We start from the raw sequence: 26,918 nt of genomic DNA, 5'->3' as shown, positions 1-26,918 counted from the left end.
GGGCACGCTAAAACACACAAACAAATGATATTTAAACATAAAATACTTTAAGTTTGCTGTACATTAAAATCATACAAAAGTTTGTTTTGTACATAAAGAGTGCATCGATTGAAACAATGAGGTGGGGCCATCAAAAATTAGAAATTAAATACAGTAGGACAATGCTGCAAAAGGTGGGCATGGACACCAGTCTGGCCTAAAACTCTGTCTCCTGTCCCCCATCAGAGTGGTTGGGAATATGTTCAGAGCTGCACTACTACATCGTTCTTGAACTTGCTGATATCTGTGGAAAGATGCACAGTAAACATAGGGCACAACTATAAACAACATTTATTTACTGTTGAATGCATGTATTTTAAAATGTAGGCCAAATATTTGTTCATTTTTTTAACACAAGAATCACATATCAATGACGCAAAAAAGAATTCTTGGCAGAAAGCACCATTTCATGGCCACATTTGCACTATGGATTGTAACGACACTGCTTTGTCCCTCTCTGTGTCAGTACCCTCACTTTCATCACCTGCCTTCTCTCCAACCTCTACCAACTCCTTGATATGTTTCTCTCACTTTGTTATTTACTGGGGCAAAAAAGGCTGCAACGTCCCTCCCTCATTTCATTATAACTACTAGAAGAAGAAACACAACGTAAAGCCTTACGTCTCATTTCACAAGTAACCATCCCTCCCAAATTAACACAGGTTGATAGTATTGATTACTTTACTCAATAAATGTAATATTTATCAAAATACAACAGCCAAGACTGATACAGTTATGTGGTTAACGTCACAACATTGTGTAGAACTAGCTAGGATACTGACATTTGGGTATTTCCTTTTGCTTGGATGAGTTTAGTGAGACCAGACATTTACAAACTAGATTTTCTTATCAGAGTGTGGAACAACAGTAACATGGTTACATGCAACAAATCACTTTACGAGATGAAATCGTTTTGCTTACCTTCGCCTCTTGCTCCAAGACATTCATAGGCCCTCTCTTTAAAACGTGTTGCTGCTGTTGTCATTCTCGTCGCACACCCAGCAACACAGTATTTGGGTGCGTCGCTCTAACTGGTCCATGTGGAACACTGACTGAGTCACATTAGTTCCACTTTTGGTGCTAGCGCGTAAATTCGCAATAACTTGATCAATTTATTTTGTTTTAATTTTATTATTCAGTCAGCTCAGGGTAGGAGGGGGGGCACAGCAGGGGCCCGGGACATTTTTACAGGGGCACTGGGCCCTGGTGGCCCTTGTGTAGAACTGCCACTGTTTCTTGTGGACTGGAATTATTGTGGAGCTTTTGAAGCAGGAGGGGACATGACAGAGCTCCAGTGATCTGTTGAATACCTGGATGAAGATGGGGGCCAACTGGTCAGCACGGACCTTTAGACAGAAGGGTGACATGCCATCTGGGCATGGAGCTTTCCTGTTCTTCTGTTGTCTGAAGAGCTGACACACATCCTCTTCACAGATTCGGTGCGTTTATGACACTCGGGAAAACCAAATTATTGGGTTAGTCCGACTATGATCTGATTTTTAAGATGCATGTATACACCTTAGTCTGACTAAAATCGGACAGGATCAGATTTCTCATAGTTGGATAAAAACACCTGGATTATTTGATTGATAGTCGAATTACTCCTGCATGTATACGTTCTATCAGATTGGATTTGGATTTTACATTCTGTGCAGGCTTGAGATTTTTTTCCCGGGGCCATGTGCCAGAAGTACAAGGACAGCATCTTTACTCCAAAATAACCACAAGCAAGAGCATCATTGTGCATCTAGTTTGTGTAATTGTCATGTACACCATATATGAAAAGTACAAAGATGTAGCTTCGTCTTGCTCTTTGTACGCCATCTTCCTCAAATGCCCAGGCAGAGTTTGTTTTTGCTGCTGATTTAAACAGGTCAGCAGGAGGTGGCTCTATTACCACTAGTTGAAATGGGTACAGCGCCACCTATTGTACCGGGGTATGACATGCTTCGGCCAATAATTCTATTTTCTCACCAGCATGTATACTCGGACAATTGCAGTTGTCTGACTGAGTAGCGTAGTCGAACTATGGCTGTAATCCAACTAAGCTGTGCATGTAAACGTACCGATCGATGATGGGGGATCAGTAGGGAGGGGTGAGCATGGGGCAGGGTGTGATGAGGGTTGTTTGACACCGGAGTGGGTGATGGGTGTGAATGTTGGCTTCTCAAACCTACAGTAGAAGACAGCCAGTCAACCAGTTCACAGTTCACTGCAATGTGGGGGGATGGTCTCCTGTAGCTGGTGATCTCCTGTAGACCTCTCCACACTGATGGGGGCCTGTTAGCTGAGAAACTTTTTTTAGCTCCTGAGTGTAACACTTTTTGCCACTTTGATCTCCTTTGTCAGCTTGTTGCTGGTGGTGTTGTACAGGACTCTGTCCCCACTCCTGTAGGCCTCCTCCTTGGCTTGACGAAGCATCCTGAGTTTTAGAGTGAACCAAGTTTTATTGTTGTTGTATGTGCAGATGGTTCTGGTGGGCACACACGTCCTCACAAAAGCTAGTGTAGGATATCACAGTGTCATGAAATCGTCTAGATCTGTAGCAGCAGCCTCAAAAACACACAAATCCATGCATTCAAAGCAGGCCTGTGACTCCAGCACTGACTCTGTGGTCCATCTCTTAACAGTCTTCACTACAGGCTTAGCAGATTTGAATTTCTGCCTGTAATTTGGGAGAAGATGAACCATGCAGTGATCAGAGATCCCCAAATCTGCATGGGGGACAGAGCAATATGCATCCTTTAAAATAGAGTAGCGGACTTCTTGTGGCACGAGCTTGATGATGGACGTGTAAGAAGTTGCTGTCTGCCAGTCAATTAAACCCCCTAAACTCAATAACCTTTTTAAACTAAAATCGTACTAAGTAAATCAGGAGATGGAAGGAAGGAAGGATAAGGACCGTGGCAGGTCACAAAGAAAAGCTAAGAAGTGAGATTCTGACCAGAACAAATTGAGAGCTGACATCACTCAAGAGATCGAGGAGGCAACAGGGAAAATTGACCTCGCAAACGAAAGACTCGAAGAAGCAAAACAATGGGATATGAAGACATGGAGTACAGGTGCAAAAGATGCAGTGAATTCCTTACTGAAAATACAAGTTGAAGTTACAGAGTTAGAAGGGCACTCACGCAGGAATAACATCAGATTGTACGGCGTAAGACCAACAACAGAGGGCACCTCCATGATCAACTTTGTGGGGAAACTTATCAAGTCCGAACTGGGTGAGGACATCCCACCCGCTATGGATCTGGGCATCGAGCGGGCGCATAGAGCCCTGGGCATGGGGCCTCCAGACAATGCAACACCAAGATGCACAGTCATAAAATTCACAACCAAGGAGAACGTTATCCATACCGCCTGGAAGAAGCCTATCACCTTTGAGGGAAAACAGTTGTCTTTTGACCACGACTACACAACTGAAGTGCTGCCAGAACAAAAGGACACAACAATCAAGAAGACGAAGAAGAAAAAGGCATCCGCTTTCAGACTCTGTTAACAAGGATGCGGGTATTCCTCAAAGACAGGACTTTCACATATCACAGTGCTGAGCAAGCAGCAGAGGATTTACGTGCCAGAGGTATTGCAGTGCCCCACACCTGGCTGACCAAGGAGACGCTGGATACCCTTCATCTACCATGGGAAAACATGAAAGACCACCGTCACAGAGACTCAGAAAGATTTCAACAAAGCATCCGTGAGAAACTGCGGGGATTTCAGCAGTGCACCAGAGAAGTGAATGGTACACCTGCTGGTGACTGAGAGAGAGTTTGGCTGCTTTATTCCCTCCCTGGCCCACTCTGTTTTTTGGATTTTGTTTGGACTGTAAAACGGGAAGACGTAAGTTAACTAGCTAGCCAGGAGCCCCACCTAGTGGTTGGAGCATACCCCCATCTCAGAGGTTGGATTAGTGTGAACCTCCAAGTTAGAAGCCCACTCATTTAACCTGTACTACAGTTATGTTTGTTTATTCTTTTCTGTTGTTTTACATTGTTATTATGTTTTGAGGTCCAAGAGGGTGTTGCCACAGGAATCGAGATGCTTCATAATTGCAGATTATGGGTGATAGAGAATTTCAAGTTGTCACACTTAATGTAAATGGACTTACTAGCCCTATAGAAAGGGCAAAGATGATAGCTAAGGCAAAAAAGGAGAAATCAAAAATTGTACTCTGGCAAGAAACACACTTAATTTCTTCTGAACATGAAAAGTTGAAGACGCTGAAATTCAGAAATACATTTCACTCCTCTTACAAAAGAGGTTGCAAACATAGGGTTGCAATTTTGATTTCAAACTGAGTTAATTTGAATTCACATCAGAGATTAAGGATAAAGAGGGAAGATTTATTATGGTCAACAGTAAACTGGACCACAAAGAGGTGATCTTATTTAATATATATACCCCTCCTGGGAGCAATAAGGCTTTTTTTTCGAGAAAATCTTTGATCTAATTACTTGTGAAACTTTTGGTGTTCTCATCTGTGCAGGGAATTTAAATATGATTCTTAATCCTAAATTAGACACAACTAAACTAACTAAGAACTAATTTAGAAATGTGGGTAAAGAAAAGATTACAGGATGAATGAGATTTTCATAAACAAGATAGACAATACACTTTCCACTCCACACACCATAATGCACACTCAAGAATTGATTATTTTTTTATGTACAACTCCGAAAACATAGAGTAAAGGAACATAAGATGGGCACAAGGGGCCTTTCAGACCAGTCAAGTTTGTATTTAAAATTACATGTGGATAGCAAATGCAAAAATACATTATGGAGATTAAACACAAGTTTGTTAAATTACCCAGGATTCAAAACAACAGAATTGCAAACATACTTAGAGAACAATAATAATGGGCAGGTGCAAACAGTGACATTATGGGACACTGCAAAAGCTGTCCTCAGAGGTACAACTATATCAACTACTACCTTTATAAAGAAGGCAAAAGAGCAAAGACTGATTGAGTTGCAAAATAAACTTCTAGAATTAGAGCCCCCCCCCCTATACTGGATGGCATTCAAAAATTATTTGAGACATGAGTCCTTGTACACCCAACCAGATACACAGAGGCACATACTGTAGAACAGGTTTTAAATCAGTTAGAACTCCCTCCTGTTGAAAACTACATAATGATGATCTCACAAAGGAAATAAATATTGAGGAAGTTGATAAAGCAATCTATGGTCTGAAAGCGGATAAATCACCAGGTACTGATGAGTTTCCTGGCGAGTGCTACAAGTCAATTAGAAAACAAGTAACTCCCCTACTTAGTGAGTGTTTTAACTGTATCCTAAAAGAGGGAGTACTGCCTCCCTCTTGGCAGGAATTCATCATATCTATAATCCCAAAAGAAGGCAAAGACAGAAAGAAATGCAGTGGATACAGGCCAATTAGCATGCTCAATCAAGATTACAAATTATATACATCCATATTGGCTAAAAGGATGGAGAAGGTGTTACCATTAATAATAAATGAAGACCAAACCGGCTTTATAAGTAAAAGACAGACCCAGACTAATACAAGGGGGTGTCTTCATATAATAGAACAAATAAAACATGAAAGGACTAGTGCCATCAGTCTAAACGCTGAAAAAGCATTCAGTTCAGTGGGGTGGAAGTATTTCTATCAGGTAATGGAATAATTTGGTTTCTGCAAAACATGTATACAGTGTTTTAAAACATTATATCCATTACCAACAGCTAAAATTAAGATCAGTGGTCATTTGTCCAAGACTATGCACCTACAACGAGGATGCCACCAGGGCTGCCCTGTTAACCCAGGACTCTTCAGTGTGTTTATTGAACCTTTATCCCAACTAATAAGACAGGTGACAGCCCTTGAAGGTATCACAATATAAGGTACAGGACATAAAATATGTCTGTATGTGGACAATGTCCTGGCAGCTTTGAAAACACCAGCATAAAGTATACCACTACTCATGGATCTCTTAACAATGCATGGAACATTTTTCAGGTTATACCCTTAATATGGAGAAAACCCAAGCTCTGGTCTTCAATTTGATTCCCCGCAGGATCTTGAAAACAGGTACAATTTCAAATGGAACTCTACAAGTATAAAATATCTGGGAGTGAGTTTGACAAAGGATGCAACTCGCCTCTACAGTGAGAATTATACAATGGCTAACAAAAGGACTGGAAACAATTTTAACAGGTGGGGCTCCCTCTTGACTTCAGCAGCCGAATAATGACCACCAAATTGAATATCTTACCTCAATTACTATATTTATTTTAGTCATTACTAGTTAAAACTCCCAACACACAGTTTAAAGTATGGGATAAGCAAATATCAAGGTTTATATGGGTGGGGAAAAAACACAAATAAGGTACAACACATTGCAATTGCTGAGGGAGGAGGGGGGGATAACCCAACAGATTTGAGGGATTTTTATGTAGCAGCACAATTAAGTCCTTTGATTCTTTCTTGTAGCCCTGAATATGAAGCCAACTTGAAAAACATAGAATTATCAATATCAAGTAGACCTGTACATTCTTTGTTGGGCCTCCCTTCTTAAGGACTTTCCAGAACTTCCAGATATGTTTTCACTGAATGTGTGGGTAGACTGTGTGAAGAAATTTCAGATCCAAAAGGAAATAAAAATACTGAGGTGGCCAGCATATGATCCAGATTTTAACCCAGCATCCCTGGATTTAAAATATAGACAGTTGATAAGGTATGGAATTACATCATACTCTTCATTAATAAAGGATGGGAAATTAATGGACTTCCAGACTATGTCTGAAAAATATGGTTTAAGAAGACAAGATCTGTATAGACATCACATCCAACATTATTATTAAAATGAGGTGAAGGGACGGAAGACAGATCTGGGGTTACACAAATGTTCGTGAGAGCACCCGATGTGTTATTGGGAATCTGTATTCAAGTATTTCATTGATCGAGAACCACTCAACAGAGTGTATGACAGAGTATATAGAACAAAATGGAAAAAGAGTTGGATATTGTAATCTACCCACAGGAATGGTATGCCATAATACACACCTAGACATCAACCACAAATTCACAGAGTTGGAGAAACTTTTGTAGGAAGAATTTGGTTTGAATTTGAATTTTTTGGTCCTGCCCCACCTTACAACCTTTCTGGACTCAAGTACAGGCTACAACAAAGAGGATTCTAGGATTTGACATTGACTTTACTTGTCTTTTATTCTATTTGGGGAATATATCAAAGGATCTGCATAACAGGGACATATATTTATTAAAAATCCTCATGGCAGCAAGTAAAAAAGTAATAACTAGATGCTGGCTTCTTAGAGAACCTCCCACCCAGAACCAATGGAAAAATGTAATAAATGACATACAGTATGGAACATAGAACCTTCATTTTGAGATTAGAGAAGGAAATGGGAAAGATTACAGGGCTAAATGGTTTACATATTTAGCCAATACAGAGTGTGACGGTTGAAATTGTTGCAAACACAGCTGTGAACGAAAGTGTGTCATCCTGTGGTGAGTATTTAAGTGTATTAGTCAATGTGACTGAATGTATGTGTCAGACTTGGATAGGAGAGAGGACTCAGATGCAGTAATGGCAGAAGTAATGTCAGGTTTTATTAATCTGTTTTTGCAACTCTTCAGAATGAGTGATAACAAAATGGCTATGAAAACCTGAGAGACAAACAAGACAAACAACATGAAACACAGAATAACAAAAAGCGCTCCCGAAGGAGGAAAACCTACTCTGTCCTGGAATAGCAAAATAAAGTATAAAAAAATTACAAATCAAAATCTCTCCGAAGAGTAAGCACAATGGCTATGAAATATTATCTACTCTGTCTTATGAAAGTTAACAACAAAAATCGCTCCAGAAGGAGGAAAAGGAAAAGCTATGAAAATCTCAAAATACAAAATCAAGAACTAACCAGAAAATTACGAAATCAAAATCACTCTTCTCAAGAGGTCAAAAATCAGATAAACAAAACAATGGCAATACTTAGCGAGACAAGGTTCAAGACTGTGGATCAGGGCTTCGGTACACGACATGGAAGACGAAATACTTTGGCGACGCAGACAAGGGAAGACAAACACTTTATACACATGCGGGAGGGGAACATAGGTGAAAACAATCAAGGATTAGGGATGACGTCAGACCAGGGACACAAGAGGAAGGGCTGAAAGGAATGGCTTGACTTGACTGACATGGAAGGTGGGGTGTATTCGTAGGGACCGAGGCAGGCGTAGTCGAACCGCTGCAGGGCCAATAATCCTGGTGATGGGGAATGGATCCACGAACCGCGGAGCCAATTTCTTGGATGGAACCCTGAGATGCAAGTCCTTGGCTGGAAGCCATACTCTCTGCCCTTGATGGTATTCTGGAGCCGGACGTCTTCTTCGGTCCGCGTTCTTCTTCACCCGATCTCCCTGTCGGATAAGGACCTGTCTGGCGGCTGCCCAGATGCGTCGAAACATGGCATAGGCCGAGGGTACCGACGCTTCCTTCTCATTGTCTGGGAACAGGGGTGGTTGGTAACCTAGGGCACAATGAAAAGGAGAGAGGCCAGTAGCAGTAGTGGGCAACGAATTGTGAGCATACTCTACCCAGACCAGGTGTTTGCTCCCTGTTGAGGGATTCTGGTGTACCACGCATCGGTGGCTGGTCCAATTAGTCTGCAGAATTCCCTTCAGAACTTGGATACAAACTGGGGCCCCCGGTCCAAAACAGTGTCCTTCGGGAATCCGTGAACTCGAAAAACCTGAGTCATCATCACTTCAGCAGTTTCTTTGGCGGAGGGTAGTTTCGGTAGTGCAATGAAAGGTACCATTTTAGAGAACTGATCAACCACCGTGAGAACAGTGGTGTTTCCCTGGGAGAATGGGAGCCCTGTGACAAAGTCCAAAGAGATGTCCGACCATGGTCTGGATGTGATGGGGAGTGGCTGAAGCAGTCCAGTGCGAGCCTTGGAGGATGTCTTATTGTGGCCTTACGAATGAATTCAAAATTTTTATGATCTGTCCAGACAACGAAAGGTTGCTCGGCACCCTCTAACCAATGTCGCCATTCCTCCAAAGCTAGTTTCACTGCCAGTAGCTCTCGGTTGCCGACGTCGTCATTCCGCTCTGCAGGAGATGAACGTCGTGACACGAAGGCGCACAGGTGCATCTTACCATCCTTCTCTGAACGCTGAGACAAAACTGCTCCTACTCCATCATTGGATGCATCTACCTCCACCACAAATTGTCTCTGGGGGTCCGGTAATGAGAGAATGGGGGCCGTGGTGAACCGGTGCTTGAGCTCCTGGAACGCCTTTTCAGCCTCGGGGTTCCAGATGAACGGGACCTGGGTGGAGGTAAGAGCATGGAGAGGAGCAGCTATCGCGCTAAAGCCTCTGACAAACCACCTGTAAAAGTTTGCAAATCCTAAGAATTGCTGAACCTTTTTTGCGGCTGTCTGGAGTGGGCCACTCGGCTCCAGCGCTAACTTTAGCCGGATCCGTCTGAACTCTTCCAGGGGCTACAATGAAGCCCAGGAACGAGACAGTATCGGCATGGAATACACTCTTTTCAGCTTTAACATACAGATGATGTTCAAGAAGTCTTTTAAGGACTTGGTTTACATGTTCTTTGTGCGTGGCAAGGTCAGGAGAGTAAATCAGGATGTCGTGCAAGTAAACGTACACGAACTGGTACAGGAAGTCTCTTAGCACGTCATTGATCATAGCCTGAAACACAGCAGGGGCATTAGTGAGACCAAATGGCATTACACAACACTCATAATGTCCACTGGGTGTGTTGAAGCTGGTCTTCCACTCGTCTCCCTCTCTGATGTGAACCAGGTGATAGGCGTTACGGAGGTCGAGTTTGGTGAACACCTTAGCCTGTTGCAGCTGGTCGAAGACAGAGGCTATCAAAGGAAGAGGGTATCGATTCTTAATAGTTATCTCATTCAGCGGGCTGTAGTCAATGCATGGGCGTAGTGAACCATCTTTTTTCCCCACGAAGAAGAATCCGGCCCCAGCCAGTAATGATGATGGGCGAATTAATCTCGCTTTCAGGGAAGCGGAGATGTATTCGTTCATGGCTTTCCTTTTGGGTCCGGAGATGGAATACGGACGCCCCTTGGGAATCGTGGAGCCGGGGATCAGGTCAATGGCGCAGTCATATGGACGATGAGGAGGAAGAGACAAGGCTTTAGCTTTGTTAAAGACCTCTTTGAGGTGGTGGTAACAGCTTGGGACTGAGGTCAGGTCCGGATATTCTGGGTCTGTGACAGGGTTAGTAGAAAACAAATTTATCTCTGCAACTTGTTCTGCAAGGCAGCGTTCTGTGCATTCCTCCCCCCATTCTCTGATCTGTCCACCCTTCCAGTCGATGTGAGGGTTGTGGAGAAAAACCCAGGGCTGTCCCAGAATCAGGGAGTGGGAGGTGGAGGTGAACAGGTGAAACTGAATATGTTCATGGTGATTACCAATGAGTAATGACAAAAATGTCTGCCCCGTTAAGGGAACAGGCGCGAATGGGTCTGGCTAGGGGTTCACAGTCAATTTGTAATTTCTTGGCCAAGTTCCAGTCCATTAGGCTCTCATCTGCCCCTGAGTCAATCATCACATCCATGTCATACTGTGAGTTTAGCTTAACCTGAGTGAGAACATGGACAGTGGTCGTAGCGACCTGATTTGAACTCACCCCAGGAACTTTCTTGGCTGGGCAGGAGCTGACGAGGTGGCCGGTTTCTCTGCAATAGAAACACCTTCCCTCCTGGCGTGTCTTCTGGCGTTCCTCTTGGGATAATCGGGCTCGTCCTAGTTGCATGGGCTCTTCATCAGTACAGACCTGAGGATTTTCCGGAGGTGCTCGGTCTGGGGTCGGCCATCTTGATTCCAGGGAAGCCACATATCGGTCTCGGTCTCCTCATTTCAATTCGCGTTGTTTCTGGAGTTGCGTTCGTCAATTGTCCATGCGAATTGCGAGAGCGATGAGTGCATCCAGACTCGTAGGCAAGTCTAGTGGCACGAGGAGATCCTGAATGTCCGCCGACAGACCTTTCAAAAGGTGCCAGTGTGCGGAAGCAAATGGCGTAGTCACAGTCCGAGTCTTTACCTTGTCTCAAGGTGCTGAGTTCCTGGGCCTTCTCCCTACTGGAACAAACAGGATCAAAAGTTCTGGTTAGCGCCGTCTGGAAGCCTGCGATAGTCTCGCATGCGGTGGAGTTTCGGCTCCATTTAGCCGAAGCCCAAGCTTTAGCTCGCCCTGTCAGATGGGAGATCATGAATGCTACCTTAGCTCGTTCGGTAGGAAAAGCTTGTGGCGTAAGCTCGAAATGAATCGAACAGTCAATTAAAAAGGTTCGGCAGAGTCCAGGCTCGCTGGCATACTGGGTTGGTGGCGCCAGCTTACAGGAGGCTCCTCCGGAAGACGCTGGTATTTCCGGGGCGGCTGAAGAAGGCAGAGTCGCGGGTGCAGGGCGTTGTCGACAGAGCTGTCCCAGTAGCTCTTGTATCTCTGAGGAGAGTTGCCCCATGTTGGCAGCCATGGTGGTCTGAAACTCCTCCTGGTGGTTCAGACGAGCTTCCTGGGTTCGTAGCATCTCTGAGAGTCGCTCTGCCTCTGCTGAGTCCATGTCTGGCCAAAGTATACTGTCAGACTTGGATAAGAGAGAGGACTCAGATGCAGTAATGGCAGAAGTAATGTCAGGTTTTATTAATCTGTTTTTGCAACTCTTCAGAATGAATGATAACAAAATGGCTACGAAAATCTGAGGGACAAACAAGACAAACAACATGAAACACAGAATAACAAAAAGTGCTCCCAAAGGAGGAAAACCTACTCTGTCCTGGAATAACAAAATAAAGTATAAAAAAATTACAAATCAAAATCTCTCCGAAGAGTAAGCACAATGGCTATGAAATATTATCTACTCTGTCTTATGAAAGTTAACAACAAAAATCGCTCCGGAAGGAGGAAAAGGAAAAGCTATGAAAATCTCAAAATACAAAATCAAGAACTAACCAGAAAATTACGAAATCAAAATCAATCTTCTCAAGAGGTCATAAATCAGATAAACAAAACAATGGCAATACTTAGCGAGACAAGGTTCAAGACTGTGGATCAGGGCTTCGGTACACGACATGGAAGACGAAATACTTTGGCGACACAGACAGGGGAAGACTTTATACACATGTGGGAGGGGAACATAGGTGAAAACAATCAAGGATTAGGGATGACGTCAGACCAGGGACACAAGAGGAAGGGCAAGTGACCTGAGACGAGAGGAGAGTTACTTTCAAAATGAGACATGAAATTCACGAGACAGATCCCAAGACAAGACAACCTCACCACGATGTGACAGTATGTACATGACCTCATGTTTGTGTTATGAAAAGGAAAAAAATAAAGAAAAAAAAAATTGTGTAAGTGCTGGTTGAAAACCTGTTATTTGCAGACATCAACGTTAAAATGATGGGAACACAATTTTACCTGAATGCTGTGCAGTTATTATTTTCACTGTTATTTTCTCCTTATTCCAGCTAAATGTCTAGTTAAAGTTGTATACACCCTCAATGTACATTGACACCCACTTTGACATGGATAGGGGGATGTGCCCTTTGGTTAATAAGCATATAGAGCTGCCTGTGTCAGTGGAACAAACACAAGATCCAAGATTGATTCTGCTTTTGTTGTCTGTCACAAATCACTCTGTTACAGTACTTTTACTTACCTGCCATTGTGGCTGAGCATGTGCTTCTGGTTTGAAAGACTGCAGTCCTATTTTCATGGCTTTCCTTAACATTTAATAAGAAGGCAGTGACCTCCATTCTGTCTTTCCAGCCCATCCTGTTTCTACCCAGTGAGCCATGGGGTCTCAGCTGACTACTATGGTTATCCTGGTGGCCCCCAGTATGTAGAGGAGTACCCTTTATACTTGCCAGGGGTCCGACCTGACAGCATCTGTTCTGTCTCTGCTGTGGGGGGCTATGACCGACCCTGGATTGTTGACGAGAAGCGCCACTCACTGAGAGATGAACACTATCACTTTTATGGACCTCCAATGCCCAGGGACCAATGGAGGCAACAATACTATTATGGAATGGAAACATCCATGAAGCATCTATCCATTAAGCCACGCTCCAGGTCTGTGCCCAGGTCACCGTCTTCTTCATCAGGGGGGCTCTTCTCACCAGTGCCACCCAACTTTGCCTCACCAGTTCGATCACCATCTGTTCGCTTTGACCGGTTTCCAGCAAGGATGAGGGATGATGTGGTTTATGCTGATCCCTCTGTCTACAGCCTGAGGAGATCCCCAAGCTCATCAAAGGTGAAACAATGAGTTTGAGTGTGACTGTAGCATAATACAGTGAATAAACACCTCAAAGTGACATTTTCTTTCATTTAGATTTTTGTTTTAAATTATACAAAATTTACTTAAGGGGATCTGACCTCTTATTTTCATGATTTTATCCCACATTTTCCCTCAATATTACACTGAATGTAGGTTTTAATTCGCGTAGTTAAATGAAATAAAAATGTTTCATCACATATTTGCAATTTTTCAGTTTCCCTGTTTTTATATAGTATTCTGATGGTAAATCTGTCTCACTCTAAAAACTTTTAATCATTCTTGCCTCAATTTTTTGATTTTTTTTTCTTTCTTCAGTACGAGAACCATGGAAATAGGAGGTCCCTAAACCAAGGATTATATTCCAACTACCCTAGGTCCCCCTCCATCCACAATAACATGGTATGTGCCACTCATGTGCTAATATGTATCCATCTACAATATAATACATAGGCACACACAGTCCTGTGGTGGTGTGGCACAGTCTAGAACATTTTTTGCACTTTGCAGATATTTGTAGATTTGCTATGAAACAGTTGTCAGTTGTGCAGTTCCTTCCACACATCTGTCCCATATCTAGCAGTTGAAACCCTGTAAAAATCACTCTTGGTCTGGAACTTTTCTTTCCTCTACTCCTCTCTGCTCTTCTTTTCCTACCATCCAACTGGATCTACTTTTGTGCACATATGTGTATGTGTGTATGCATGTGAGTTTACACATGAAAGAAACCAGGCTTGATGACAGAGAGCATTCACATTAAAGGTGATAGCAGCATTTCACCAAGTGCAACCATGGAGAGGTCTGCTGCTTCAAAACAAATACCATCCAGAACATTCTCCAGAATAACCTAAAAGATAATTCATGCTCAAAACATATGCAGCAATCATAAGGCAAACTCAAGCCCAACAAGAAACATGGGTTTATTAACCTGAATTTAATATTCCTTAGTAAAAGTAAAATTAAAATAAGATTGGCTTTGTATATCCCATGACGGAGAACTTTACTTGTTACAACAGAGTGGCCACATCATGTTATCATATTGTCATGTGATGCACAGGGGACTTTTTCCCAAATGCTAACATTGTGTAAGACAAGTCAGTAAAAATGCCAATAAAAGCCTCACAACCCCGTAAAATTACTCGTTTTACTGTTTACTCACCTTACCAATAAAATTTGGAGAGTATAAAAGAGCCGCCTGATTATGTTGTATCCCTCGAGTGAAGTCTCACGTGTGGATGCCCTTTGGCAACCCAACTGTTTCTATTCATTTTTTAAACTCAATATTTTAATTTCAGTCATGGCCAAACATCACACATTCTTTCACTGTAATCAGACAGAATTATTACATGTTCAACACAATATAAAAAGCAGAACTTCGATCTATCTACCTATCCCTCCAAAAAAATGTGCATGGGGAACTCTATGTGGACATAGTCATAAAAATGAAACAGATAAAAGGACTGGATAATGACACTCAAAGTGAATGATATTCATCTGGCATTGATGCTGGATATAGGAGCTCCGGCCAATGTGATATCATTAAAGAAAATCAGACCCAAACCTAAACTTCAGGCAGCAAAAGTAATAGTAAGAGGATATTTAGGAGCAGAAATACAAGTGAATAGAAAATGCATCATGAGAATTCACACAAGAACAAGCAGCATGAGACTGAAACTGGTACAGTGTGAGTGTCTGTGGTTGAAATGGAAAGCTTGAAAGTGTTTGAACAGATTGACAGTCCCACTGAGTAGGTGAGATTCCTTTGTAGACAAAAATAATTGATAAACCAGTCTGCATGGATCCACATTATATGAACAGAGCAATGAAGAGAGAACACTTCAAACTTTCTACAAGAGAATAAATCATGACCCAGTTTACAAATGCAAAGTATTTCAGTAAGATAGATGCATCATCAGACTTCAGCTGGATGATGGACCTTTATGAAAACCATTTTAAACCCCATTTTTCTTAATGCACTTTATGGAACAAAACCCATGAGATACCTGAGGGAAAATGTAAGATTTTCTTTCTTTCCAAAAACACCAAAGAATTAAGAAATTAACAGATTTCAGACAGAAATGCTGCAGCCACACACATCTGATTAACTATCTTTATAATGTTCAAGGTGATCTTTGCCCAGAGGCTTAAGAGCCCTAATATGACAGATATGATATGCAGACTGGTTGTGGTGCTATCTGTACAGTGTGTATTGATTGATTTCCATGTGTTGTGTTGTTGCTTGGCTCAGGAGGACATATTAGACCTTCAACTGCAGCGCAATCTGGAATACTTAGACCAAAAGGTAAGAAAGCACTGGCGCATGCACACTACAGTGCCAAAATAAATACATATATATATATATATATATATATATATATATATATATATATATATATATATATATATATATATATATATATATATATATATATATATATATATATAGGGGACTTTTTAGTACGTGCAAGTGCATGTAGTTTCATATCCATGTGAAAGTAGTGACTGAAAACCTACATCTATTCAATAACATACTTTCAGCTTCATGCACACACACAAAAAAAACAAAACAAAAAAAAAGAACCCTCCAGGCTCCGTAGAATGAATATTAACTGCATGTGTCTCATAAATGCTACACCACATGAAATCGCTGCATCATGGACATTGGACAACATAGTTGTAAGAGGCAGATAAAGCATACATTTTTGACATACATGTACCAATACCACATCAATCAAGACACAAATGGACACAGGCAAAGGTAAGCATTAACTTTAATAGCCAAGTGATTTCAGGTTCATTGGTTTTAATATGCAGTTTAGTTAAGCCTTCTTCTCATCACAGATGGATTAGCTAAATTGGCTAATTTATGTTGTTATAGCTAATATTAGGCAAATGCTGTAGGAAACAAATAAGTCAATTAGGCTATTTTTTCACCATCCTAAATACCGCCTACTTGATAGCTTGCTTCTTAAATTAATTCAGCTAGCGCTAATTTAGCATGAGCATCACTAAATTACCAATGCAAATTCCTATCGCTTATTTAGCTTTTGTAGATGAACACTTTAATTAGCGTTAGCAACGCTCAAAGGCAAGTAGTGTTATTGTTAATGAAGCTATTCTCATTTACATATGTCTGTGTCCATCATCACATGGAATAAGTATAATTTAAAAAACAACAGTTTACTTGCTGTCCATTAAGATTTGCCGCATGTTAATCTGCCATTTAAAAGCTGCTGGGATGATGTGGTCAAAGTCAACAGACAACAGCTTTATTAACACTAACCTAATAATGATAGGTAGTGGTCCTCACCTTTTCTCTCACACAGCCCCCATAATTTCAACCATACACAAAATAAGCAAATGTAGATATTGTATTGAATTTGTTGTTTAACTAACATTGAGCTTTCTTAAGTTTTATGTGCTGCTTAAATCACATGATGGATTATTTGTGACAAATTTTATTGTAAAAGATAACAGTTTTAAGTTCTAGGGTAATTGCTAAGGAATTTTACCTTGCCTCTTTTTCAGCAATGACTGCTGCCTAGTTTCGTGGCACATTGTGGCATGTCTTATAAGAAGCAGCAAAGAACAAAAACAAAATAATCCAAAAAAGTGTCTCTGTTTGGCCACCAGAGAATGTTCAAAATCCCCTCTTTTTATATTATTTTATATCTATTATTTATCCCCTCTATTTTTATTCTATATTTGTTTTGTCTCTGTTAAATACTATTCATAAACATTGGTCTAAATGTTTTGGTGTCCTACCTATCCCAGACATTCAGCCTGCAAAATTTACAGTCAAAGAGTTTACTGAGAATCAGGATAAAGCAGGCTGCTAAAACTATGACAGTTGTGATTTGGACATTTTACGCCAGCACGGGATCTTATTGGAGCCAGCCAACCATAGGATGAGAAGATGAAAGCGGTGCTTACGTAAAGAAGCTGGGATCCATGCTAGGCTAAAGACTAACCTCTCCAGACAAGGAGCACCGTCGATCCTACTCTCCAATGTCTGCTCATTTGACAACAAGCTAGATGAGTTGTGTCTGTTGAGAGAAACCCACAGAGATTGGAAAGTCTGTTGTGCATTTGCTTTCATGGAAATATGGCTCCAGAACATTATCCCAGATGCAGCCATACAGCTGGAGGGGATGACAGCTTTCCAAGCAGACAGAGATGCAGGAGGGGGCCTGTGCATCTGTATCAACAAAGACTGTTATGTAAACACAACCTTAGCCACTAAACACTGTTCTCAGCTGGCAGAGTTCCTCATATTAAAATGCTGGCCATTCTATCTGCCGAGGGATTCACTGTCATTCACCATACTGATTGTAGCTGTTGTTTACATAGCTCCTAGCGCACATGCTAAAGCTAATGCTAATGAGACACTTGGAGGGCTACGTGATGCCATCAGTGAGCTCCTGACTAAACATCCAGACAGCTTTGTAGTAGTGGCAGGGGATTTCAACCACACAAGTCTAAAGGCTGTTTTCCCCAAGTTCAATCACGTTGTGGACTTTAAAACCAGAAGAGAGAATGTAGTATCTGTGTGTTTCCTACACATCCTGGGTTCTAAGACAAGAGTGAATAGGAGGAAGACAGGAGACCAGATGCTCCCCTTAGACAACTGTGGGAATGTGACAGTGTGAGGGTCCCCATAACCAGGAGCCCTGATCAGTCCTGAGGTGGGCATCAGAGATAAGCTACAGGAAGGAGCCCACACCAGAGGTTCGGAGCTGACTCAAGGTATACATTGTCATTTAAGTATAGAGGGACCATCCTGTCCACTTTAGCTGACATCAGCAAAGTTAAGTAACATACACAAGAGTTATTTCATAGAGGATGTGAGGGAGACGCATCCTTCTCTTCTTTCGCATTGGATAGATGTACCTTGAACCCACCAAAGCGACCAATTGGGAGAAGTAGGCGGTTATGGAGAACAGACTTTAAAAAACACCAGAGAAAGGGGGGTGGCATTTGGTAGAATTCCTAAGATCGAAGGCGTAGGAGTTGTGATAGGGCAGAAGGTAAAAACGTTTGGCATTACTTTGCCCTAGGTTGGAGAATATCAGATGTGGGGCCACACTCTGCTCGGACGCTAGGCCACTTGAAGTCTGTTTAAATAAAGATTGCTCTATCATTCCACCCAGCCTTGCCTCCGCAGTATTCTTTTATCAACATACTACATGCCGACACCTTTGAGGAAGACAGCCCAGAAACTACAAGAACATGCTGGACCTGCTGTATACAAGATGCATATAAGGCAACGCCCCGCCCCCCACCTCGGCCGCTCTGATCATCTATCTGTTATGCTGGTGCCTGCTTACAAGCCACTATTGAAGCGCAGTAGGCACATGAAAAAACAAATCAGGACCTAGCCTGAGGCGGCAGAATCTGCATATCAAGACATGTTTCATGCACATCGACTGGGAGGTTTTTAAGACAGCAGCCTCCCAGGGAGATCAGATAGACTGTGAAGACTCTGCTGAGCCGATAAGCAGCTATATTGCAAAGTGCACAGTGGATGTCACTGTAATTAAGAACTAAACTGTACGTGGCAACCGTAAACCCTATATGACTACAGAGGTGCACTCACTGCTGACAGCTCGAGATGCAGCCTTCAGGGCGGGAGATATGACTGCTCTCTGCTCAGCCAGGTCTGCACTCTCAAGGGCACCCATGCAGAGAAAATCCAGGGACACCTCTGCAACACAGGAAACACCAGGCGGATGTGGCAGGGAGTCCAAGCTCTGACAGATTACAAGTCCAGGCAGGGGGTCAACAATGATGATGATTCTCATCCAGACAGGCTCAACAACATTTTTGCACGCTCTGAAGCACTAAACCCGACAACCAGAGGGAGGGCTGGTCCTTCTCCACCATCAATGGGGCAAGCCCTCACCATCAACACAGGAGAGACATGCAGGACCCTAACCAGGGTCAACCCACGGAGAGCGGGAGGTAAGGATAACACAGGACATATGCTGCTCTGGTGAGCTAGCAGATGGCCTGACTGACATATTCAACTAATCCCTTCACTTAATATTTAACACAAACTACTCACTTGCATCTCAGCATTTGCTGTAGCTGTCATTCTGCTACTACCAGGAGACCGAATGGAGTCCAAGTCGAACAAGAAGGACGGAAGGAAAGACGACGAGTTAGCGGGCGCTAGCATGGTGGCCCTGACCAAGCTACTAGAGGATCATAGAACAGCTCTCTCTGCCAAGTTTAAATTGGCCATATCATCCCTGGAAACTAAGCTGGATTGTGTCCAAATGACCATCTTCGACCACGGACAAAGACTGACTTCTCTAGCAGCCAACTTGAATCAAGTCAATGACAAATTGGAGGAGATAGAAGCTAAATTTACTGCTCTGGAGGATAGCTACAGCAAGCTAAAAGCTAAAGCTATTAACCTTGAATCCCGCAGCCAATGCAACAGTGTATGGATAGCAGGAATGCCTGAGTCTGCTGAGGGCGCACAGCCTACTGCCTTCTTCTCAAAGCTCCTGCTTGAAATCTTCAGCGATGGGGTTCTGAGTTCAGCCCTGGAGCTGGACCGAGCCCACAGAGCCTTGACCGCAAAGCTCTCCGGGGATAAACCAAGGCTGGTGCACGAGTCCATAGTTATGGACTCGTCCACAGGGTCAAGGTAAAGAAGCGCACAAAAGGAGAGGTGAGCTGTTCTACTAGGCAAACCCAGTGGCAATCTTTTAGGACTACTGCCCTGAAATCATGGAGCAGCACATGGCTTATCGAGCGGTGTTGTATGCACTCCACCAGCAGGGCTTCAAACCATCACTGTTGTACCCAGCGAAACTGAGAATCACAACCAAAGAAGGTGGGAGGAAACACTTTGCTTTGGTGAAGGATGCTGAGGACTTTCTGGGGTCACTACGCTGATGCACGTTCAGCACTTTGTTTTGCTACTGTGCCCTAGCTCTGAGCTAGGGTAACTCCACATCTGACAGTGGCGCTGTTGCGCAGTATATTGGATGGGGTGAGATGGTTTGTTGTTGTTCTTGGTTTTTTTAATGTTTTCTTTATGTGAATTGGTGGGGATGTTGTTATCTTCTAGGCACACATCTAAGTCCATTTACTACTTTTCATCTTTTTCTTTCTCTGAATGGCAATGGCTAGACAGGCTAATATACTGAGCTGGAATGTGAGGGGTCTGAACCATATTGTCAAGAGGAGAGTGCTCACCCATCTTAGACAACTAAAGGCAGATTTTCTGCAGGAAACCCACTTGCTGTCCTCTAAGCTCTCTAAATTTCTTTCTAGCTGGGCGGGGCAGTTTTTCAGCTCTACCCTCCAGGCCAGGGCAAGGGGGGTGACCATTCTTGTGTCCAGAGATGAACTGTTCAAGCCGATTCACATTAGAGCTGACAGTAATGGCAGGTTTGTAATTGTGTCTGGGAAACTTTTTGATGCAAATGTTGTCTTGGCTAACATTTACGCTCCAAATATAGATGATGTCACATTTTTTGAACGGGTGTTTTCCAAGCTCCCCGAGCTGGACTTGCATTTCTTAATCATGGGCGGGGACTTTAATTGCTGGCTTGATCCAGAACTAGATCGCTCTTCCTCTAAACCAATCCCAAGGAGTAAGTCAGCCTGATACATTCAATCCTTTCTGTCGGAAGGTGGAAATTCAGACATGTGGTGCTGTCTCCACTCAAATGATAAGATGTACTCCTTTTTTTCCCCTGTGAATCATACATTCACCAGGATTGACCTTTTGCTGATGACAGGATTGCTCCCCAAATCAGCTCATGTGTTTATTGAAGTATACTGATCTTTGACCATGCCCCTTTGGTAATGTCAGTGAGTTTTCCTGGAATTCCGAATCCCACAAGGCATTGGTGATTTAATTCAACTCTACTTTCAGACGATAACTTTGTCAAGTTCATGGAGGAACATATTTCATTCTTTCGTGAAACTAATAATACTCTGGACGAATCCTTGCTCACAGTCTGGGATGCGCTCAAAGCCTATTTGAGAGGCCAAATTATTTCATTTACAGCAAATATGAAAAGAAAATCCTGTAAAGAACAATCAGATCTCCTGTTTGAAATTCGCGACACTGACAAGGAATAAGCACAACATCAAACCCCCAAGCTTTATAATAAAACGATTGACCTCAAAACTAGATTTGATCTTCTGACAACTCATCAAATCCAAAATATTACACTAAAAAACTTCAAAACTGCTTGATGAGCATGGGGAGAAATCAAGGAAGTTACTCGCTAATTTGCCAAAAGGACGCAGAGTCAAACAACACATAGCTGGGATCTGCTCTGAAAACGGGGAAGTCACCTCGAACCCCGCTGAGATTAAAAACGCTTTCAAGAACTCTTGATTATATTTGTCTGAATTTGACAGGGATGAGTCTAGGATTAGCACCTTTCTCGGCTCACTTCCCAGTCCTTCTATTCCACTAGACCTTACTGAGAAGCTTACTCAAGCAGAAATAGCCCAAGCCAGCCCAGTTGATGATCCCTGAATGACTTCCACTGAGCACCACATAATTTATTTCTCCTTGCTTTTGGCCAGACGGGCCATTTTGCTAAGATGGAAGGAGGCACTGTCTTACTCTAGAGAATTTATGCTTTTCAATAAGAGGCACAGAGAGTACATTTTCTAAGACCTGGAAACCCTTTTTGACCTATTTCTGTGACTCTTATACGGTATAGAACAGTGGATCTCAATAGGTGGCCCGCCAGCCTCCTTTTTGTGGCCCCGAACTGTTATTCCTTCACTAATGTGTTTAGGTTGGGTCAGCACCTGTACACCGGGACTTGTCTCCATGCCAACGATACACAGACAGCTGGGTCACTCACTCCAGCTGAGTTTTTAACTTTCACTTTTGTTTTCAGAGCAGTTCGCGAAATGGACCCCTGACATTTGGGAAGCTCAAGATTTAATGTATTAGCAAGCCTGTCGACTACCATGTTTTTTCTCTCTACCCACTGTTTTGTTTTTCTGTTTTTTGTGTGCTTTTTGCTGAACGTTTGGGGGGGGGGTCAGTGTCCTTCTATACTCGCACCTGCGTAACCTTGGGGAAATCCTTGTGTTGTTTTGTCTGTGATGCACATTCTGGGTGTACCATTGCTGTTTTTGTTGTTGTTGTTGTTGTTTTTTTGTGCTCATTTTTGAGAAAAATATTTAAAAGATTTTTTAAATTAAATCACACATCACATCCAGCCTCTCTGCATCACATGACCCATACCAGTTTGCTTATCATCCAAACCACTCCAGAGATGATGCATTATCCACCATCTTGCACTCATACATCATTCATCTGGACAAGAAAGACACCTGTAGCAGAATCCTGTACATCAATTTCAGATCAGCATTCAATTCCATCATCCCCCAGAGACTAATGGAGAAACTCCTCCTTCTTGGCCTGAACGGCTATGTCTCTGGATCAGGGACTTTCTGACAGAGAGACCTCAGTCTGTCCGTGTCGGAAGTAACACTTGCAACTCCATCATGCTGAGCACCGGATCTCCTCAAGGCTTTGTACTTAGTCTATTGTTTACACTGCTAACACATGACTGTGCATCTGGATACGAGGGGAACCAGATCATCATCTTTGTGGATGACACCACAGTGGTGGGACTCATTCATAAAAATGAGGAATCAATGTACAGAGAAGAAGTTAAACACCTAGACAGTTGGAGATGGAGATGATTATCGACTTCCGGAGGTCACAGCCAGAGAACCTCCTCTCTCCTCTTGATTGGATGAATGAAATCCACAAACGTATTTACATGTTTTATTCTGTGTTTCTCAGACTGCATATTTTAAGATTTAAATAAAATATGTTCTCTGAGAATGTGATGTTATTTTCCTTTTATTAATTAAAAACAAATAATTTAAAGGTTGGGTTTAGATTTGTTGTAGTTGTGTTTGATATAGTATGGTATATGGTATACTGTGGTATAGTACAAGATGTGTAATACAGTACCACAGACTGTATGGTAAAGTACCACAGTGCCTGAGGTGCAATCCTGTGGTAAACATAAACACAAACCCCTCAAGTACTACAGGAATTTACTACAGGAGCATGTGGTAACAGTATTACAGAAAATGCATTTTCGGTGGTATTTTACCACAGGGAATTTTTGTAATGGAATTGCCAGTAAATTGTCCTTAAAAATGTCACTAGCTTTTCCTAAAACAGTTCCAATGTTGTTTCAGTCTTCCTGTTACATATTGTCTGTAATCTGAGTTTAATCTCCAGGTGCTTGAGGGAAGCCACCTAATTTACATAGTTACCCAAAACGGAAAGTGATCCTCAACAGCAATGTTTCAAGGGAGGAAGCACCACAGGGAGGCAGGTTAAGTTAGCCACACTACATTGTACAACAGAGCTGCTTCTCTAATGGGTTTATACTAGTAATTTCATTTTCCAGATGGGTTCTCACCTGAAGAACCTGAATGAGTTTGGGACTATTTAGGGACATTCTGAGCCCTTGTCAGTCCAGTATCAAAATGTTGGAATATTTTAGGGCCCTTTAAATGGCTTTAAGCTAATTTAAGCCTTTTCTATTATCACTGGGAACTCATACCAAAATCTAAAGGTACGGCTGTGAGTATATTGGATGATGGTTAGCTTATCATGCAGCATTTCCTCTGAGGCTACTCACAAATGCAAATCAGGATTGATGGACCCTAAATCCTTATTTCAATCTAGGGGTGGGACGACAATTTTGGATTGGGATCTTTGTTGAAGGCACTGAAAATCTACTTTTTGGGCAACTTGTAGCATTGTGGCATTGTGGCATTTCATGTCTCTTACTACTAGTTCCAGTCTTCCAGAGTGATATGGCCAACTAGATGACCATGTTGATTTGATGAATTATGTTATGTGGTTCTTTGTATTGTAAATAATGCAACAAGATTCATAGCAAGTGGCATGGTGGATTTGATTATTCTGACCTTAAACCTTAAACAACACAGTGGCTCTAAACACTACAATTTATCATCCCCTACCTAGTTGCATCCCACTCTGGTTTGTGTGTCTTTTAATGATGACTCATACATATTGGGATAACATTTATAGTGTATCATGAAAGGTGTTCACAATGTTGAATACATAAAAGAGACAGAAGTGGTTCTGTAGAAACTGAATGATTAATCATGTGTTCAATCTCTGTTTTCACAGGTGCCTCCTTTTCACGATGTCTACAGCAGAGAGTTACATCCCACATTAAAACTCAATGAGATTGAAACCAGTGTAAGAGACTTAACAGTGCACGAACATAATAAACATACAAACACACACTTACATCCAGATGGTTCAACGTATGTAAAAAGCACTATCAACATATTTAGACCTGTGGGTTAGGCCACTGATCAGATGCTTTATTATCAAAGATCCAGACTTACCTTTTCACCTAATAGCACTGGTGCTACTTAAAATAATACACAAGAGGTTATAACTACAAAATAAATCAACAAACCAAAAAACCCAAAACATGACATCTGAGATGCATTTTCCATAACAAATGATAACAAAAAGTTTAAACTGTGTTTAAAAAGTGTCATAATTACAGCGTCTTCCTTTTATTACTGGGACACAGGTTTGCTATGTTTTATATTTTTATCTGATCATTCACATAGATATAAGTTCATTATTAGATTCCTTGTAATGTGGACAAAACATGAAGGAATTTGAAAGGAAGTGTCCCAGTGAATCTAAAAAAACAGACATTATCGTCAGAAAGACCTTTGACAGGGTAACTGCTGTGCACATTGACACTTAAGGTCATGAGCCAGTAAGTCCATTTATGTGTGATTTGGTTAAAGCTCTTGACAATAATCATATGTCTGACAGCTAGAGATTGCTCAAAAATATGGAGGTTTGGCAAAATATTAATTCAATAACGTTTGAATGCACTTGTACTCCCTGGGGAGCAGGAAGTGATAGGGTGGGTTATAGGGCTTGTGTGACATGATAAGAAAGCTTTCTAAGCTCAGTGATACTCTACAGTGACCTTGTTTATCAGTTCAGTTTAGGGACTGCAGACTAGATTGCCTAGAACAGTGGTTCTCAGCTAGTGGGTCACAACCCAAAAGTGGGCAAAAAGAAATGGTAAGAAAAAAAATCATGTCCTTTTATTTTGATGGGGATTTTTCATGCAGCGGAGTGTTGTCTATTCACACTCCTTAACAGTAGTTGGCAATAATGCCCAGTAATGCTAAATGACACCCGCCATTTCACAGCATAGAAGAAGACCGTCAAAATTTGTTTGTAAATGCTAAAATTCCATGGCGAAATGTAAATACAAGACAGAATATATGAAATATGTTTATGTGACGCCTTTAGAATCGAGCTGGACAGCATCATGTTGCCAAGCAACAAAGACAGTCAGCAGGTGAAGCTGCCATTTGACCACACGCTGACAACAAAATTCACAGAGATAAGCCTCTCCGATTTCTGGTGCAGCACTGTGAGGAGCGAGTATCCTTCCCTTGTCACTCGAGCAGAAAAAAATCCTCCTACCGTTCAGCACTACCTGTCTGTGACTGTGGCTTCTCAGCTCTGGTTCAGCTGAAGACAAACACAGAAACTGAATGGATATTGAGCATGATCATTTTCTACTGTCACTCCAGATTTTGAGACTCTTGTCAGGAGCAAAAAACATCCCCAGTTCCCCCATTAACTGCTCCAAACTCAGGTCTATGTTGTCAGTGTTACACCTGCTGTAAGACTGGAGTGCTGCTTAATGTGATCAAATCAGTGTTTTTCAGTCTTTACCTACTGATAAGATGAATTAATTTTGTATACGTGAATCTTTTTGAATTGCACTTTTTGTTTAATTTATTCTGTTTAATTTAGTTTGTGAATAAAAACTGCTACTGAGGAAACTGAATTGTTTCCATAGTGCAGTGTTAGTTGTCATAGTGCACTTTTTTATGTATGTATGTATGTATGTATGTATGTATGTATGTATGTATGTATGTATGTATGTATGTCTGTCTGTATGTATTTATTTTTTATGGCTTGAAGTGACTGAATAGTTTTAATAGTGCAGTTACTGAAGTGTTATGTACGTTAAATACATTTGTGAAGTTTAACATTTTCTTTAATTTTGGTCGCAGCTTGTCTTTAAGGGGTGAGGGATTATCCCGAAGCAGACCAGTTGAGAACCGCTGGTTTAGAACCGACAAACAATTTTTTTGGCTGACAGATCAAATGTGGGTTGAGTTCGCATAGGCAGGTTCACTATATATAATTGATAAGATGACTATTGATCAGATCTTATGACTGAGCATCAGAGATAGATTTTTTTGACCCTTCTTTGACATGCTAATAATGAGATGTCAGCTTTCATATGTGGGTCAAATGGCCTTTCGCTTCAAGCATGTATTCATAGTGATAAATTCTTGCACTCTTACTCTTTTTTTGTTTTTCCATTGTTTCTCCAAATACATGTAGTAAACACCTGTTGTCCTTTCTGAAACAGAAACTCTTGGGTCGACTGTGTGAGCAGAACCGACTTTTGAAAGACCATGAGGCTGTAGTCCACAGACTAAGAATGGGCAA

General features: G+C 41.9%; 1 protein-coding gene across 7 annotated transcripts in view; it reads left to right on the top strand.

Annotated features, from left to right (window-relative positions):
- The window catches only part of plekha6 (pleckstrin homology domain containing, family A member 6), a 208,910-nt gene that overhangs the window by 136,780 nt on the left and 45,212 nt on the right, over window positions 1–26,918 (top strand). For all 7 annotated transcript variants that reach the window (XM_037101582.1, XM_037101584.1, XM_037101583.1 and 4 more), the window contains 5 exons: window positions 12,850–13,336; window positions 13,676–13,759; window positions 15,606–15,659; window positions 24,534–24,605; window positions 26,839–26,918. The exon at window positions 26,839–26,918 is cut by the window's right edge and continues 1 nt beyond it. In XM_037101582.1, the coding sequence (XP_036957477.1) occupies window positions 12,850–13,336; window positions 13,676–13,759; window positions 15,606–15,659; window positions 24,534–24,605; window positions 26,839–26,918 (777 nt within the window). The remainder of the gene's footprint in view (window positions 1–12,849; window positions 13,337–13,675; window positions 13,760–15,605; window positions 15,660–24,533; window positions 24,606–26,838) is intronic.

This window comes from Acanthopagrus latus, chromosome 6, assembly GCF_904848185.1.
Source record: "Acanthopagrus latus isolate v.2019 chromosome 6, fAcaLat1.1, whole genome shotgun sequence".
Lineage (NCBI taxonomy): Eukaryota > Metazoa > Chordata > Actinopteri > Spariformes > Sparidae > Acanthopagrus > Acanthopagrus latus.
This window is presented reverse-complemented; position numbering and strand designations above follow the sequence as displayed.